Here is a 14,168-nt window from a genome sequence, read left to right as displayed (position 1 = left end):
GGGAACCCTTGGGATGTTGTCACTGGGATGGGTGACATGTCACCAGCAGAGGGTAGATTGAGGAGGCTGACTTGCTGCTTAGAGACCAGCGGGAAGGCCTGCGCTGAGGACGGCCTGGGCTCAGGTCTGTCTGGGACCCAGGGGGTTAGCTTTCGCTCTGTGGTGGGCTGGGTACAGATGGCACAGCTGAGAGAAGCAGAAGGACCCTTCTGGGCGGGGGCAGTTTTCGGAGGAGGAGGAGGAGGAGGGGGAGGGGGCTAGAGAAGGAAAATTGGAGGGTCCTGGAAGACAGAGAGGAAGGGATCGGCAGCTGTGTTAGTGCTTTTTTGCGGGGGTTGGGGAAGGGTTGGGTCACACCCAACTACGCTCTGGGCTCTCCCCTGGACTGTGCTCAGGGATCACTCTTGGTGGGCTCGGGAACCATATTTGGTGCGAAGAACCAAGCCTGCATTGGCCACGTGCAAGGCAGATGCCCTATCTGCAGTACTGCCTCTCAGGGCCCTTAGTGCTTTTTTGTTTGTTTGTTTTTGTTTGGGGGCCACACCGAGCTCTGCCTCCTTGGATCACTCTTGCTAGGCTCGGGAGACCATCTGGGGCGCTGGGGATAGAACCGGGTCAGCTGAGTGCAAGGCAAGCGCCTTACTTGCCGTACTGTGGCTCTGGCCCGTTACGTGCTTTAAAAAGTTCACCCAGACACGGACTGCAAAGTAAGTTACTGGATTCAGGGACGTCATTGGTGGCTTGGTGAGAGGTGGCGTGGTGGAGAGGTGGCACACACACTGCCGCGTGCTGAGGATTCCTGCCTGAGAAGCCAGGAAACGCAGTTCTTTTGCTAGACGGTTTTGATGTGCATGGTGTGGAGCTTAATAGCTGCAGGCTGTAACCCCAGGCTGAGTTGCCCATGCACGCATTTCCTTTGGGGCGAGTGGTTTTTCCTTCCTCTGCCTGTGGGTTCTTTGGGGTGTTGAGGAGGAGAAACCGCGCAGCTGGGACGGGCCCCTGGACTCTCGGCTCTGGGTAGAATGGATCGCGTTTGTGTCACACAGGAAGTGGCCAGCTTGCCTGAACTCTTCTCTCCGGGGATGCTGGTCCGATGTGTGGTGAGCAGTCTGGGCACCACAGAGAAAGGCAAACAGACGGTCAAGCTATCGCTGAACCCCAAGAAAGTCAACGACGTGCTGAGTGCAGACGCCCTGAAGCCTGGCATGGTACGTGTCTGCCGTCGGGAGGGGGGGGAACTGTGTGTGCCTGCTCCCTGCCTGCGCCCTGAGCGTGCTGTATCTACAGATGTGTGTCTGTCTGTCTGTGTGTCTACTATCTTTCCCTGGGGGCCTGGGGAGGGACGTGGCCAGCCCACTTTGGGTATTTAATGGCAGTTGACCTCTTGAATCTAATGGCTTCATTTTGGAGCAAGTCCAGGGTTTGCTGGTGGCAAAAATATCAAGATTCCCAATGAATAGGGAATCTCCGGATGGGGGTGGTGAGTTCCAGAAAGGCTTACTCTCCAGCACGCTGTCCTAGACGGCATCTGTTTTCAAAGGTCTTCTGGCATTTTCTGTGGAATGCTCGAAGGTACCTCTCAGTTTGGGGGTGGGCGGCAGTTCTTGTCGTACCCGCTGGTGCTCAGGAGACTTAATCCTGCTCGGGGCTCAGGGGTCACTACTCTGTGCCAGACCATGTGCAGTGCTGGGGCTTGAGCCAGGGTCGGTTTCGTGGCCGGCAAGTGCCTTTTCCCTGAGCTGTCTCTCCGGCCCGCGGGCTGTTCCCTTGAGAGCCGGAGATGGGCTGGCCGGGCGGTGGGGTACCAGCTCGCGTGTCCGCTCGTGGGAGCCCGCTACGACTGGACTGCGGAGACTGAGGAGGAGATCGTCCTCGTGCAGGACCAAGTCCGGTGATTTCCAGCACATTCCTTACCTCTAAATTGATGCTGATAAGTAAAGGGATCTGTGGATCTTTGTGACATTTTGTGTAGAAGCAGTGGCATTTGGCCCTGAGTGTCGGGTAGGAAGGGTAAGAGACTGAAACACACTAACTGGAAGGGAAGTGACAGGAATTAGCGGTGCTGTGTTCAGGCCTTTTAATCTGAAAGGTTTCACGGAGCCACCGTGAGGCAGAGCTCCTGTCCCCTGTGTGGGAGGAAGCTCGAGGTCACTGGCCGAAGACCTGAGAGCCAGCAGCGACAGGGGCCTGGACGGCACCGCTTCCCGCGGCACGTGCATGGCGCCGGTGAGCTGCTCGGGAAGCGCCCAGCGGGCCAGTCTGGGCTCTCAGTAGTCATGGCACTCCGATGGCCGATGCGGGGCCATCTGGCTTGTCCCCCTGCGGCGTGTGACCTTTTCCCTGTCTTCTGAAATGACGGCATGCAGGAATTCAGCTGCAGGAAACGCACCTTACACCCTCTAAGCCCTGGAGAGTTAAGGGTGAAATCCTAGCATGCCTCCCACAGTGGGCCGTGCCACTGGAGCAGTTTAGAGGGGGGTAGCGGGCTCAGATGCAGTTGAGGGGTTACCTTCTGTTTCACTCAGAGAAGGTGGATTTTTCGGGGTACTGAGGGATTCTTTTCCTGCTAAGGGGGTGGTTGGGCAAATAAATCTGGGGGATCCTGTTCCAATGCCACCACAAAGGTGGAAGTGGCGGTGGTGTGGGGTTATGGGAGTGTGGGAGCATCACCCTTGTGTGTGTGTGGGGGTTGGTTGTGGGCCCCTTACCGTTGCCTTCTTACAAATGCCTTCTTCTCTTCCCCCAGCTACTCACAGGCACTGTGTCCAGCCTGGAAGACCATGGCTACCTGGTGGACATTGGTATTGCTGGAGCAAGAGCTTTTCTGCCCCTGAAGAAAGTCCAGGAGAAGAGCAAAGGTGAGTGAGACGACCCAGAGAGGCAGCACAGCAGGTAGGGCGTTGCCTTGCGCGAAGCCGCCCTGGGCTGGGTCCCCAGCATCCATATGGCCCCCTGAGCATAGGCAGGAGTAACCCCTGAGCATCTCTGGGTATGGCCCCAAAATGAAAAATAAAAGAAAAAAGGAAAAAAAAATGAGGGAAGAAAGGGCCAGAACATGGCAGTGAGGTGATATGCGTGAGGATTACATCTAAGAGCCACTTTTCTAATCAGATGGTTAGAACTGTGGGCCTCGCGTCGGTCTGGTTGGCACGTGTGACGTCTCTCGCTGTTAGTCCTCGAAGGACCGGGGAGATGGCCTTAGCCCGCGGTAACCCGCGGGTCCCTGCCCAGATTGAGCTCCCGTTTGGTCCAGGTCCTTCTCATGGAGCTGTTCTGTTCTTGGGCTGGGGCTTGCAGGTGCTAAGCTGCAGGTGGGTCAGTACCTGAACTGCACGATCGAAGAGGTGAAGGGCAGTGGAGGAGTTGTCCGGCTCTCTGTGGGCCACGCCGAGGGCTCTGCAGCCCTGGCGACTGAGGAGCAAAACTGGACCCTTAACAACCTGCTGCCGGGACTGGTGGTCAGAGCCCAGGTGCAGAAGGTAAGCGAGCCACTGTTGCTCCTGTCCACCTCACTCCTGAGCACTGTGCCACACCATTCTCCCGGCTGTTTCTCTCCACTCTTACTCTCTCCATTGTTACTCTTCTCGTTGTTATTCCTCTTCATTGTTACTCCATCCATTGTTACTTCTCTGCATTGTTACTCCTCTGGTCGTGACCCCTCCTTTCCTTGCTCCTGAGTGACTATTCCTTTTCATTGTTGCTCCTCCTCTCCATTGTTACTTCTCTTCCATTGTTACTCCTCTCATTGTTACCCCTCCTTTCCATTGTTACTCCTTCTCTTCATTGTTGCTCATCCTCTCTATTGCTAATTCCTCCTTTCAGTTGTTACTGTCTCTGATACTTCTCTCAGTTGTTGCTTCCCCTCTCTATTGTTGTTTCTCTCCTCTGTTGTTACTCCTTCTCTCCATTGTTACTCCTCTATGCTGTTACTACTGTTACAGAGTCTACAGGCACACAGTACTAACTGCAGTCCGTAGGGGGCCACTAAATGTGTTCTCCCCCCTTCCTTCCGAGGAGGGACGATTGAGAGGGATTAACTGGATGGGGGTTGTTGGCTGGAGGGAGATGAGTCACGGGTAAGACGCAGATGTGCCCCCAGTGTGTGGTCTGACAGCACCTCTCACCCTCGAGGGTCCGTCAGGGAGGCTCTTTCGTCACTTGCTCTGTTGCTTTCCAGGTGACCCCACTTGGCCTAACGCTAAAATTCCTCTCGTTATTTACTGGCCTGGTTGACTTCATGCATCTGGATCCCAAGAAAGCGGGGACGTATTTCTCGAATCAGACGGTGAGACACTTGACATCACTCCCGATCCCACTTGTGCCCCAGCCAGCTGTGCAATCTCCCAGCTCATCGGGATCGGTTGAGGGGCAGCGCCCAGAGGCAGGTGGGTGGGGGTCCCCCCAGTGTTTGGGATGGGCCAGAAGAGATCCCAGTGCCCAGTGGTTGCGTAAGTTGAGTGTGGTTTTCCTACCACCCAGTGGTAATACTGTTGACACGTTGGTGAGGTTCTTCGTTGTAGTTTTTCTCCTCCCTGTGTGAGTAGAGGATTTTGCACCCTGTCCTGGCACTTGAGGTTGGAGACGGCTTATAAGGAGTGTTTCACAGGAGCCTCAGCTACGGCGACAGCTGACATAGTTTCTGTTGCGTGTGCGTCCTTCGCCTGGTGGCACAGATATTTCTCCTGGCCTTGACTAGCTAGGCTTTTATTTCACTGGCGATTGGCTTCTGGGGCATCTTGTTGGAATGTCCTGCGTTCCCCCAAAAACGGGCATGAAGGTTTTGGTCCCAGAGAGATAGCACAGTGGGTAGGGCACTTGCTTTGCAGGTGGCTGATCTGGATTTAATCCCCTGCTCCCCTCCCCGGCTTCGTGGGTCCCTGAGCTCCACCAGGAATGATGCCTTAGTGCAAAGCCAGGAGTAAGCCCTGAGCACAGCTGGATGTGGACCCACAGTGAAAACAAAAAGCAGAACCTGGTCAGCATGTGGAGGGCCCGTGAGTGCTTATTGCCTGTGCACCGCCTCATGGTGCCCTTTCCCTTGTTCAGGTGAGGGCCTGTGTTCTTGCTGTCCATCCCCGGACCAGAGAGGTGCGGCTCAGCCTGCGCCCCGTCTTCCTGCAGTCCGGGCGCCCGCTCTCCCGCCTGTCCTGCCAGAACCTGGGGGCCGTGCTGGAGGACGTGCCCGTTCAAGGCTTCTTCCACAAAGCGGGCGCCACCTTCAAGCTGAAGGACGGCTCTCTGGCCTACGCCCGGGTAAGGACGCTCAGTCGGGGCGGGGGTCTCCTCCCCTCGGGGACGTGGCATCGCCTGAGTCCTTCCCCTGCCGCGATCATCCCCTGACACTCGTGTCCCGTCTCTGAAAAACCCGGGGTGGCGTCGTGGAAGGCGACCCTGACTCGCTGCCCTGTGCTCTGTAGCTCGGCCAGCTCTCCGATTCCAAGAAGGTCTTTAATCCCGAAGCCTTCAAGCCAGGGAACCTGCACAAGTGCCGTGTCGTCGACTACAGCCCGATGGACGAGCTGGCTTTTCTCTCTTTGCGCACGTAAGTGTGTCCTTCTGGACGGCGCCTCCTTGCACTTGCTCCTGGCCTGCTTGGGCTGCCCTGCCTGGGGGCTGACTGTTGGGCAGCCTCGGCCCTCGTTGACGGAAGTGGGTGTCTCTGTCCTCCTGCTCTAGGTCTGTGATTGAGGCGCAGTACCTTACGTATAGTGACATCAGACCGGGGGAATTGGTAAAGGTAAGACCTCTAGTGTGCAAATAGGTTCTCCCCTGCCCTCCGACCCTCTTAGGTTAAATTATCAGCTTACTTGTCCACAGATAAAGTTTGAACTGATACTGCTTGCTTCTCCCCATTTCTGGAGTTTGTTTCTCTTCCCTTGGGCAGCTCATAATCAGTTTCAGGCTATGTTTTCTCTAGCAGCACCCTGCTACGCAGAGATTGGAGGTCATTAGCTGTGAAATTGGATGTTCATTAGGCCAGGTTAGAAGTTATCTCTGGGGTCACTTAGCTGCCTGGCAGATGTGTTCAGAATCCAGCTCCAGGGGCTGGAGCAATAGCACAGCGGGTAGGGCGTTTGCCTTGCATGCGGCCGACCCAGGCTTCATTCCCAGTATCCCAGATGGTCCCCTGAGCACCGCCAGGAATGATTCCTGAGTGCAGAGCCAGGAGTAACCCCTGAGCATTGCCGGGTGTGACCCCAAAAAGAAAAAAAAAAAGAAGAATCTAGCTCTAGTTGCTTCTTTTGGTACAGGAGCTAATCTAGGGACAGGTATTGTAAAATGGATGTGACATGTTTTGTTCTGAGATGGAGGGAAGACTGATCGGAAAGCAGGGGGTGAGGGGTAGGTGGGGGCCCACAGCTCTCTGGGCCACATCAGGTGGTGCTCAGAGGCTATTCCTGGGTTTGTGCTTGATTGAGCCCTGGTGATGGCTCTGGACCTAGATGTGACTCTAGGGTTAGAAGCGTAGTTAGAGGCTTTGCACTGTCTCTCCAGCCCGATTCTTTTTTTTTTTTTTTTTTTTTTTTGGCTTTTTGGGTCACACACAGTGATGCTCAGGCATTGCTCCTGGCTCTGCACTCAGGAATTACTCCTTGCATTGCTTGGGGGACCATATAGGGTGCTGGGGATTGAACCCGGGTTAGCTGCATGCAAGGCAAACACTCTTCCCTCTGTACTATCGCTCCAGCCCCTCCAGCCCGATTCTGACAGCATTAGAGCATCTTTCCTTTGTACCCCCCAGGGCACGGTGCTGTCCATGAAGCCGTTCGGGATGCTGGTGGAGCTGAGCAAGCAAATTAGGGGCCTGGTCCCTTCCTTGCACCTGGCTGATGTCCTGATGAAGAATCCGGAGAAGAAGTACAAGGTTGGCAAGGAGGTCAAGTGCCGGGTAAGCCTCAAGGAACATCTCTTGGGCGTTGGCCAGGGGGCGCTTTGCCGTTGAGTTTCTACCTTTGCTCAGAAATGACCATGTAAACGGCTGTGCCTGGCACCAGGAAGAGAGCTATTCCTGCTTTTGAGAATCGTGTAGCATTACTGAGCTCTTGGATCTGGCTTGAAGGTATTGCCACTTGCTTTGGTATAGGCTGTGGGATCTCAGATTGGGCCCTGGACATGGGGTGTGGCCCCAGGAAGAATCTGTCCTGAGATTAGTGGCAGCTCCTCTCTGCCGACTCAGCGCATGACAAGTGTTATTTTAAAAAACTTTTAATCCACTTGGTAGTCGAACCCAGGGCCACACACATGTGAGGCATGTTCTCTGCCAGTGAGGCAAGAACCCGGCCCTTTTATTTATCTTAATCATTAAGTGTGAAGGAAGAAAGAATAAGTCCATTTTGCAAGTGGGGAAATTGCCGTTTAGAAACACCAGGTCTTTGGTTCAGGGTCACACAACAAGAGTACGTCAGAACTGGTTTTCAAGCTCGTCGTTGTCGGGGTGCAGGCGGGCTTGAGCAGGAAGCGCGGGGTGGGATGTCTCGGGGTGAGGGAGAGAGGGAGGAGCGTGACCAGCGCAGCCCACGCCTGGCTGGTTTATGTGTATGAAGCCTGAGGCCCCCGAGAAGCTTCCCGGGGTTACCAGGATCAGATGTGCTGCCGTCTGGGGCGTAGCAAGGGGCTTGTGTGTGCAGTATTTCAGGTGTTTGGGGCTGGAGTGGCAGTATAGCAGGTAAGGCACCTAGATTGATCCCCTGAGCCTGTCAGGAGTAGTTTCTGTGTGCAGAGCCAGGAGTAACCCCTGAGCACCATCAGGTGTGGCCCCCAGACAAATAAAACAAAAAAAGAACGGGCTCTTATTTTCCTGATTTGTAAGTGTGTGTGGTGCTGGGGATCGCACCCGGGCCTCTTGCAGGCACAGTACACGCCTTACTGCTGAGCCACATCCCTGCTCCTAATTTCTTGACTCCTGTGTCAGCAAAGGTATTAGTTACTTGCTGATGCAAAAGGCAAACGGTTATAGTTCTGGGCTCAGGGGATAAGAACTAAGAGGACTTGCTTTGTCTGCAGAGAGACAGCCCTCTGAGGGCGGGGAGCTGGCTGGCTCTCTGCAGCCTTAACTCTGGCTGATCTGCAGCGTGTGGGGATGAGGCCTGGGTTCAGACTGCAGGATAGAAAGACAGGCCACCAGGAGAGACCCGGGGCCGCTGTGCCGTGGGGTGGCCAGGCTGCTGCACCCCGGGGCAGGTGGCTCGCAGCAGCTCCTGGAGGAAGCGTGTCGTCTAGAGAGGGCTGCCAGGCAGCGAGAGGCGGGGGGGCCTGTGTCCCACTCTCAGAGCCAGGGCACCCGCACCGTGGTGGACTCAGCCCAGGCCTTGGCAGAGACCAGCCCCGTGGCTCTGGGTTGAGTTGACCGAGGGCCGGCTGGTATTGTCCCCTAGGTCTTGCTGTGTGACCCGGATGCCAAGAAGCTGTTGCTCACCTTGAAGAAAACCCTGGTGCAGTCCAAACTGCCAGCCATCACCTGCTACGCCGACGCCAAGCCCCGGCTGCAGACACACGGCTTCATCCTCAGGGTCAAGAACTACGGCTGCATCGTCAAATTCTACAACGACGTGCAGGGCCTGGTGCCCAGGCACGAGCTCAGTGCCGAGTACATCCCAGACCCCGAGAGGGTGTTCTACCCCGGCCAGGTAACCCTTTCCCTGGACAGGCGCCTCCCCTCAGAAGCACGTGGGCTGGAGGGCATGACAGGCCGGTGGCTTGTGAAGGGATAGGAGCGGAGCTTCGGGCCTCGTCTGGCTAGTGGAGGGGATGGGGTGCAGGAGAGAGAGAAGCACTCCAGGGGGTGCTGAGGGACTTCAGGCCTATAACCTGGAAGAAGTCCCTCTCCGTTCGGGTGTCCCTCAGGTCACAAGTGACCTTAAGGTTGCCGCACTCCACAAGAAGGCAGTGCCAGGAAAATAGTGAACCTGGGTCTGTCTAGGAAAGGGAATTTGTAAAAACTTGGGGTTCTACCGCAAAACCAAGTTTACATCTTTCTTAGACCCCCCAAGGGCTGGGTTTGTGGCAGGGGGTGGGAGTGGGGGCAGGCTTGCGGCTCCGGGTGCTTCTCATCCTTCCTTCGGCCTGGCCAGCCATGGGGCAGGCGTGCAGCTCTCGCCTTGCCGGAAAGGCCTGCCAGGAGGTGACCGGGCCGCTTGTGGCTCCACCAGGTGGTGAAGGTGGCCGTGCTGAACTGCGAGCCCGCCAAAGAGAGGATGCTCCTGTCCCTCCGGACGCCGGGTGACCCCAACAAAGAGCCCGAGGGACCCAGTCAGAAGAAAAATCAATCCGTCAGCACGGGTCAGGTACCTGACGTTCCAGTGGAATCCAGCGTGGGCACAGGAGCGAGCCAAGATCTGGGGCGAGGGGAACCTCAGGCCCCTTCTTCCCCCCGGGGGTCAGCACCGTGAAGCTGGCCAGGAGGGGGGCAAGCTCCATGGGGTGCCTTTCCAGGGCCTGCTGCCCCCTTTCTGCCCATTCTCCTTCCTCTCCCCCCAGCCCCCCCATGCGACAACTCGCACCTTGCTGCGTGCTGCTGGCGGTGGGCTCTGTCATGCTGGGTCAGGGGGCCCCGGGGGCCGTGTTGGAGGAGCTTTGCTCTTCCAGTCCTGCTGTCTCAGTGACCCCGGTGCCAGAGTCGGGCGCCCCCCAGCGGAAGTTGCTCTCTGCTCAAGAGAGGTGCTCTCTTTCCCCCTTTCAGCTGGTGGACGTGAAGGTTCTCGAGAAAACCCCCGACGGGCTGGAGGTGGCTGTCCTGCCCCACAACATCCGGGGTTTTCTCCCCATGTCGCACCTCTCGGACCACGTCTCCAACGGGCCCCTGTTGCATCACTGGCTCCAGGAAGGCGACACGCTTCACAAAGTCCTGTGCCTGAGCCAGACGGAGGGACACATCGTATCCTCTGCTGGCATCTGGGGGGTGGGCCCTGGGGGTAACTCTGCTCCTTCGTCTTGTTTTGGGGTCCTGCCCAGGATGCTCGGGGGTTCCTCCTCTCTCTGCACTTGGAAATCACTCCCAGTGGCGCTCAGGGGACCATCTGGGATGCCAGGGATGGAAGCTGGGTCAGCGCCCCACCTGCTGTGCTGTCTCTCTGGCCCCTCAGGTTTTGCTTTTGGTTGGAAGCTCCACGAGCAAGAATCAGCCCTTTGATTTTACTCAGTGGTGGGATCAAATTCTGCCAGCAGACACAGCCATGGATGGACAGATAGACAGATGCTCAGGAAGAAGGGGACTGGGTAGGGCCAGAGAGAAAGTACAGTGGGTAGGGTGGTTGCTTGCCTTGTACACAGCCAGCCAGGTTCAATCCCTAGTTCGCCATCTGGTCCCCTGAGCACCACCAGGTGTGGCCCCGGGAAGGAAGAGAGGGAGGGAAGAGCTTGCTGGGGAGTTGGGGAGGGTTCAGCATGGCTGGTCAGGCCCTGAGGCTTGTTGCCTCCTCGGGGTGTTCAGTGCTTACCCCTCGAGCTGGAACAGAGAAGGGTAGCTGCTTTCCTGTCCTCCCCAGCCCCTGGGGGGGTTTCGGCTGTTCCCCGGGGTGCTGTCGTTCTGCCTGAGAGAGTAGGAACTGAGTGTGGTGTGAGCCGGGCTTGGGTGATGTGACGGAGGCAGGGACAGTGGCAGGTTGGCTTCTGGTCAGTCCATCTGCCAGGCCACAGGGATGCGTCAGTCCAGTTTGGGGAGCTGTGTTCAGGGGGCCGGGAGGGAGCGGCACCCCTAAGCTGCTGTGTCTGGGTCAGCACGGGCGTGTGGAGACCCCTCAGGCGGGACCCTGCCCTAGGTTCTGGGTCAGGAGGCCGGAGTCCGGGTGGGGCGCTGAGGTGTGCCGAGGGCGCCCTGCTTGCCCCCCTGGAGAGGAGCCAGAGTTGGAGAAGGGCGTTCCTCTGCTCTTTCTGGGACCCTCCTTGACGAAGCGCCACCAGCTTCTCTGCAGGAAGCCGGCCTTGGTCTCCACAGTAGAAGGCGGCCAGAACCCCAAGAGCTTTGCAGAAATCCACCCTGGCATGCTGCTCATCGGCTTTGTGAAGTGCATCAAGGACTACGGGGTGTTTGTCCAGTTCCCCTCGGGCCTCAGTGGACTGGCCCCCAAAGCTGTGAGTTTCCTCGCTCCAGGCTCGCAGGCATTTGAGCTGGGTCGGGGAAGGTGTCACCAGTCTTCCGAGGCAGCGGGGATGGGGAGGCTCAGCATAGTCCCCCGAGGAGTTTCCGGGCAGAATGCCCCAGCCGGGGGCGCATGGAGGGGCGGTGCCGGGCGGGGATGCCCAGGGCCAGCTCGTGTCTGGTGCTGGAGGCGGAGCATTTGTTTTTGGATTTGTGGCTCTACCCAGTGGTGCTTGGGGCCACTCCTGCTGGTTCTCCGGGGGACAGCCCTCTGAGCGTTCATTTACACTCTCAGCATCTTTACACTCGGACATTGTCCTTTCCTGGGCATGGAGAACAGGATTTTAGACTTCAAGGTTCTTCGAGCTCTTCAGGCGCCAGCGTGTGCTTGGAATTCTCTCCGTGGTGCTGGAGAGATAGTCCCAGGGTTAAGGCACTCGATCCCGGTTGAACCCTGAGCACAGACCCAGGAATAGCTTGAGCCCCGCTGGGCGTAGCTAAAAGAAATCGCCCTCTTCTCCCGCCCCCAAGTTTCTCGCTCTGCCCCCACGGCCCTAAACGTTTTGTGGAGAAGTCCCTAGTTGTCCCTTCTGAAGTCCGCTGGGTGCTCAGGCCAGTGCAGCAGCAGGCGGGAGGGTCAGCGCAGGCCAGGCTGGTGAACAGACGGACCCTGACTCCCCCGGAGGACAGTTTCCCGTCTCTCCCTGGCAGGGTTGCCAGGGCCTCGCCGACGGTGTTGGTGGAGGAGGAGCAGCTGTGCCCAGGGTCCCGTCCCTCCTTCCTCGACCCCGCCTGGGCTTGTGACGTGGGTCGTCTTCACGGAGTCTTTCTCTCCCTGTCCTGTCCGGCAGCTCATGAGTGACAAGTTCGTGACCACCACAAGCGACCACTTTGTGGAGGGGCAGACGGTGGTCGCCAAGGTGACCCACGTGGACGAGGAGAAGCAGCGGATGCTGCTGTCGCTGCGGCTGTCGGACTGTTCTCTGGGGGACCGGGCCGCCACCAGCCTGCTCCTGCTCACCCAGTGCCTGGAGGAGCAGCAGGGCGTGCGCTGCCTCATGGGCAACCGAGGTAGGAGGCTCTGTGTGTGTGTGTGTGTGTGTGTGTGTGTGTGTGTGTGTGTGTGTGTGTGGTGCGGGGGGAAGGGGGTTGCCTCAAAAGTCAGGCTTGTCTTCTCTGAGTTGTTGGGCTGCTCAGAATTAATATCAACGGCCTCTTAATAAGTGTATGACCTATGACAGGTCCCCGGATGACTGTGTCCCTCTTCGTGTTCTCTGTAAAGCCACCGCCACTCCCTCCCTGCCCCTAGTTCATTCCCAGTGTACCTTCCCTTTCCAGACCCCCAAATCCCTTAGTTCTGTGACCTTGGGTTTGCCTTCATTCTGAATTCATTCACTTCTTTGTTTTTGGTATTTGTGGAGGGGAGGCTTACACCCAGCGGTGAGTCACTGCTGGTGGTGCCCGGCGGGCCATATGGGATGCCGGGGACAGAGCCCAGGTCAGCTGTGTTTAAGGCAAGCACCCTAGTGGGTGCACTGTCGCCCCGACCCAGCTTCTTCACTTTTTGTTCGTTTGTTTAGCAGCTATGTAGTGGGTGAAAGACACCGAGGCCCGTGCTGCTGGAGGAAACTCCACGGGGTGGTTCCTTTGGCCCTTCACACAGTGGGAGCTTTCCAGGGCCAGAGTCCACACTGAAGGGATGACAGTTCGGAAGCTGAAGGAGGGCTTTAGTGGCCGTGTGTGCCGCTGGCTCAGGTGGCACCAGCGGGCATCTCCAGTCTTTCTGCTCCTCGACTCTAGGAATTTTGTTTCGGGGCCGCATACAATCCTCGGAACTTTTGGCTCTGAGCAAAGGAGTCACTTTGAGATGCTCGTGGGACCCGATGGGGCCGGGACCAAACTTAGGCCTTGTGCATGCAAAGCCTGCTCCCTGCCCGTTCAGCCGTCAAGAGTCCGACCCTGGGAATTTGTCCGAATGATTCCACAGCTCATGGTGCCTCTGGCGCCGCGTAGTTTGCAGGGCAGAGCAAGGTGGGCCCGTGTCCTCTTACGAACCGGTGTTCTGGTCTCTGGCAGACTCCGTGCTGATCCAGACGCTGGCCCAGATGGCCCCGGGGATGGTCCTCGACCTGGAGGTGCAGGAGGTGCTGGAAGATGGCTCCGTGGTGTTCAGTGAGGGCCCGGTGTCGGGCCTGGTGCTGCGGGCCAGTCGATACCATCGGGCAGGTGAGTGTTGCCGCCGCCCCTCCCCCCCACCTCGGTGGAGTGGCCCTTGTCAGCCGCCTCTTCCCCCACTTGAGAGCCTGAAAACAGTATCAGTACGAAGTCTTGGTTCCAATCGGGAACTCTAGATCAGGCTGCGTAGATTCGGACCCACTCGGTGCAGAGGCTCAGAACTCATGCTCGGGACCCGGAGCCCCGGCTTACCTCAGACTTTCTTCCTGGAAACCCAGCATTGAAAGTTCCCCTTTCTTCGGCACTCGGGAAGCATTTGTTTGGGGGCCGTACTTGGCAGTGCTCAGGGATTACTCCTGCCTGCCTGTGCACTCAGGGATTACTCCTGGTCCTGGCGGTGCTGGGGGGCTCTATGGGATGCCGGGATCGGACCTGGCAGGGTGGGCCACGTGCTAGGCAAGCGTCCTGCCCGCAGGACTATCACTCCGGCCGCTCTCGGGCTGCATTTGGAGGAGTTGTCTCCCATCACACTGCAGGAGGTGAGTGCGTTGTGTTTGGCCCTGCCCCACAGGACAGGACGTGGAGTCCGGGCAGAAGAAGAAGGCCGTGGTCCTCAGTGTGGACCTGCTGAAGTTGGAGGTGCACGTTTCCCTGCTGCCGGATCTGCTGAACCAGAAGGCGAAGAAGGTGGGTCTCGTGCCCCGACGCGCCCACCTCTTTAAAACACGCCTGGCCTAATGCAGCCCTCTCGGTCAGGGGACATGCCTGGACTTGTTCCCCATTTTCGCTCATCTTGGTGTGGTTCTTCCTAGCCTTGATTCTTAAACTGTGGGTGACGGCCCTACCTGCAGTCTGAATGTGGGGGTCACCAAAAATTGGGCCACAGTTAAAAGGTTTCCGAGGGGGCTGGGGCAGT

General features: G+C 57.6%; 1 protein-coding gene across 2 annotated transcripts in view; it reads left to right on the top strand.

Annotated features, from left to right (window-relative positions):
* PDCD11 (programmed cell death 11) overlaps positions 1-14,168 on the top strand; it is a 34,203-nt gene that overhangs the window by 5,755 nt on the left and 14,280 nt on the right. For both annotated transcript variants that reach the window (XM_055118767.1, XM_055118766.1), the window contains exons 5-19: positions 1,047-1,208; positions 2,747-2,858; positions 3,298-3,479; positions 4,178-4,285; positions 5,047-5,253; positions 5,418-5,542; positions 5,677-5,737; positions 6,743-6,889; positions 8,376-8,627; positions 9,150-9,284; positions 9,680-9,874; positions 10,900-11,070; positions 11,929-12,148; positions 13,154-13,303; positions 13,824-13,939. In XM_055118767.1, coding sequence (XP_054974742.1) covers positions 1,047-1,208; positions 2,747-2,858; positions 3,298-3,479; positions 4,178-4,285; positions 5,047-5,253; positions 5,418-5,542; positions 5,677-5,737; positions 6,743-6,889; positions 8,376-8,627; positions 9,150-9,284; positions 9,680-9,874; positions 10,900-11,070; positions 11,929-12,148; positions 13,154-13,303; positions 13,824-13,939 — 2,343 coding nt within the window. The remainder of the gene's footprint in view (positions 1-1,046; positions 1,209-2,746; positions 2,859-3,297; positions 3,480-4,177; positions 4,286-5,046; positions 5,254-5,417; positions 5,543-5,676; positions 5,738-6,742; positions 6,890-8,375; positions 8,628-9,149; positions 9,285-9,679; positions 9,875-10,899; positions 11,071-11,928; positions 12,149-13,153; positions 13,304-13,823; positions 13,940-14,168) is intronic.

The sequence above is a fragment of the Sorex araneus genome, chromosome 11 (genome assembly GCF_027595985.1).
Source record: "Sorex araneus isolate mSorAra2 chromosome 11, mSorAra2.pri, whole genome shotgun sequence".
In the NCBI taxonomy this organism is placed as follows: domain Eukaryota; kingdom Metazoa; phylum Chordata; class Mammalia; order Eulipotyphla; family Soricidae; genus Sorex; species Sorex araneus.
Note: the sequence above shows the minus strand (reverse complement) of the source record. Positions and strands in the feature narration are given on the sequence as shown.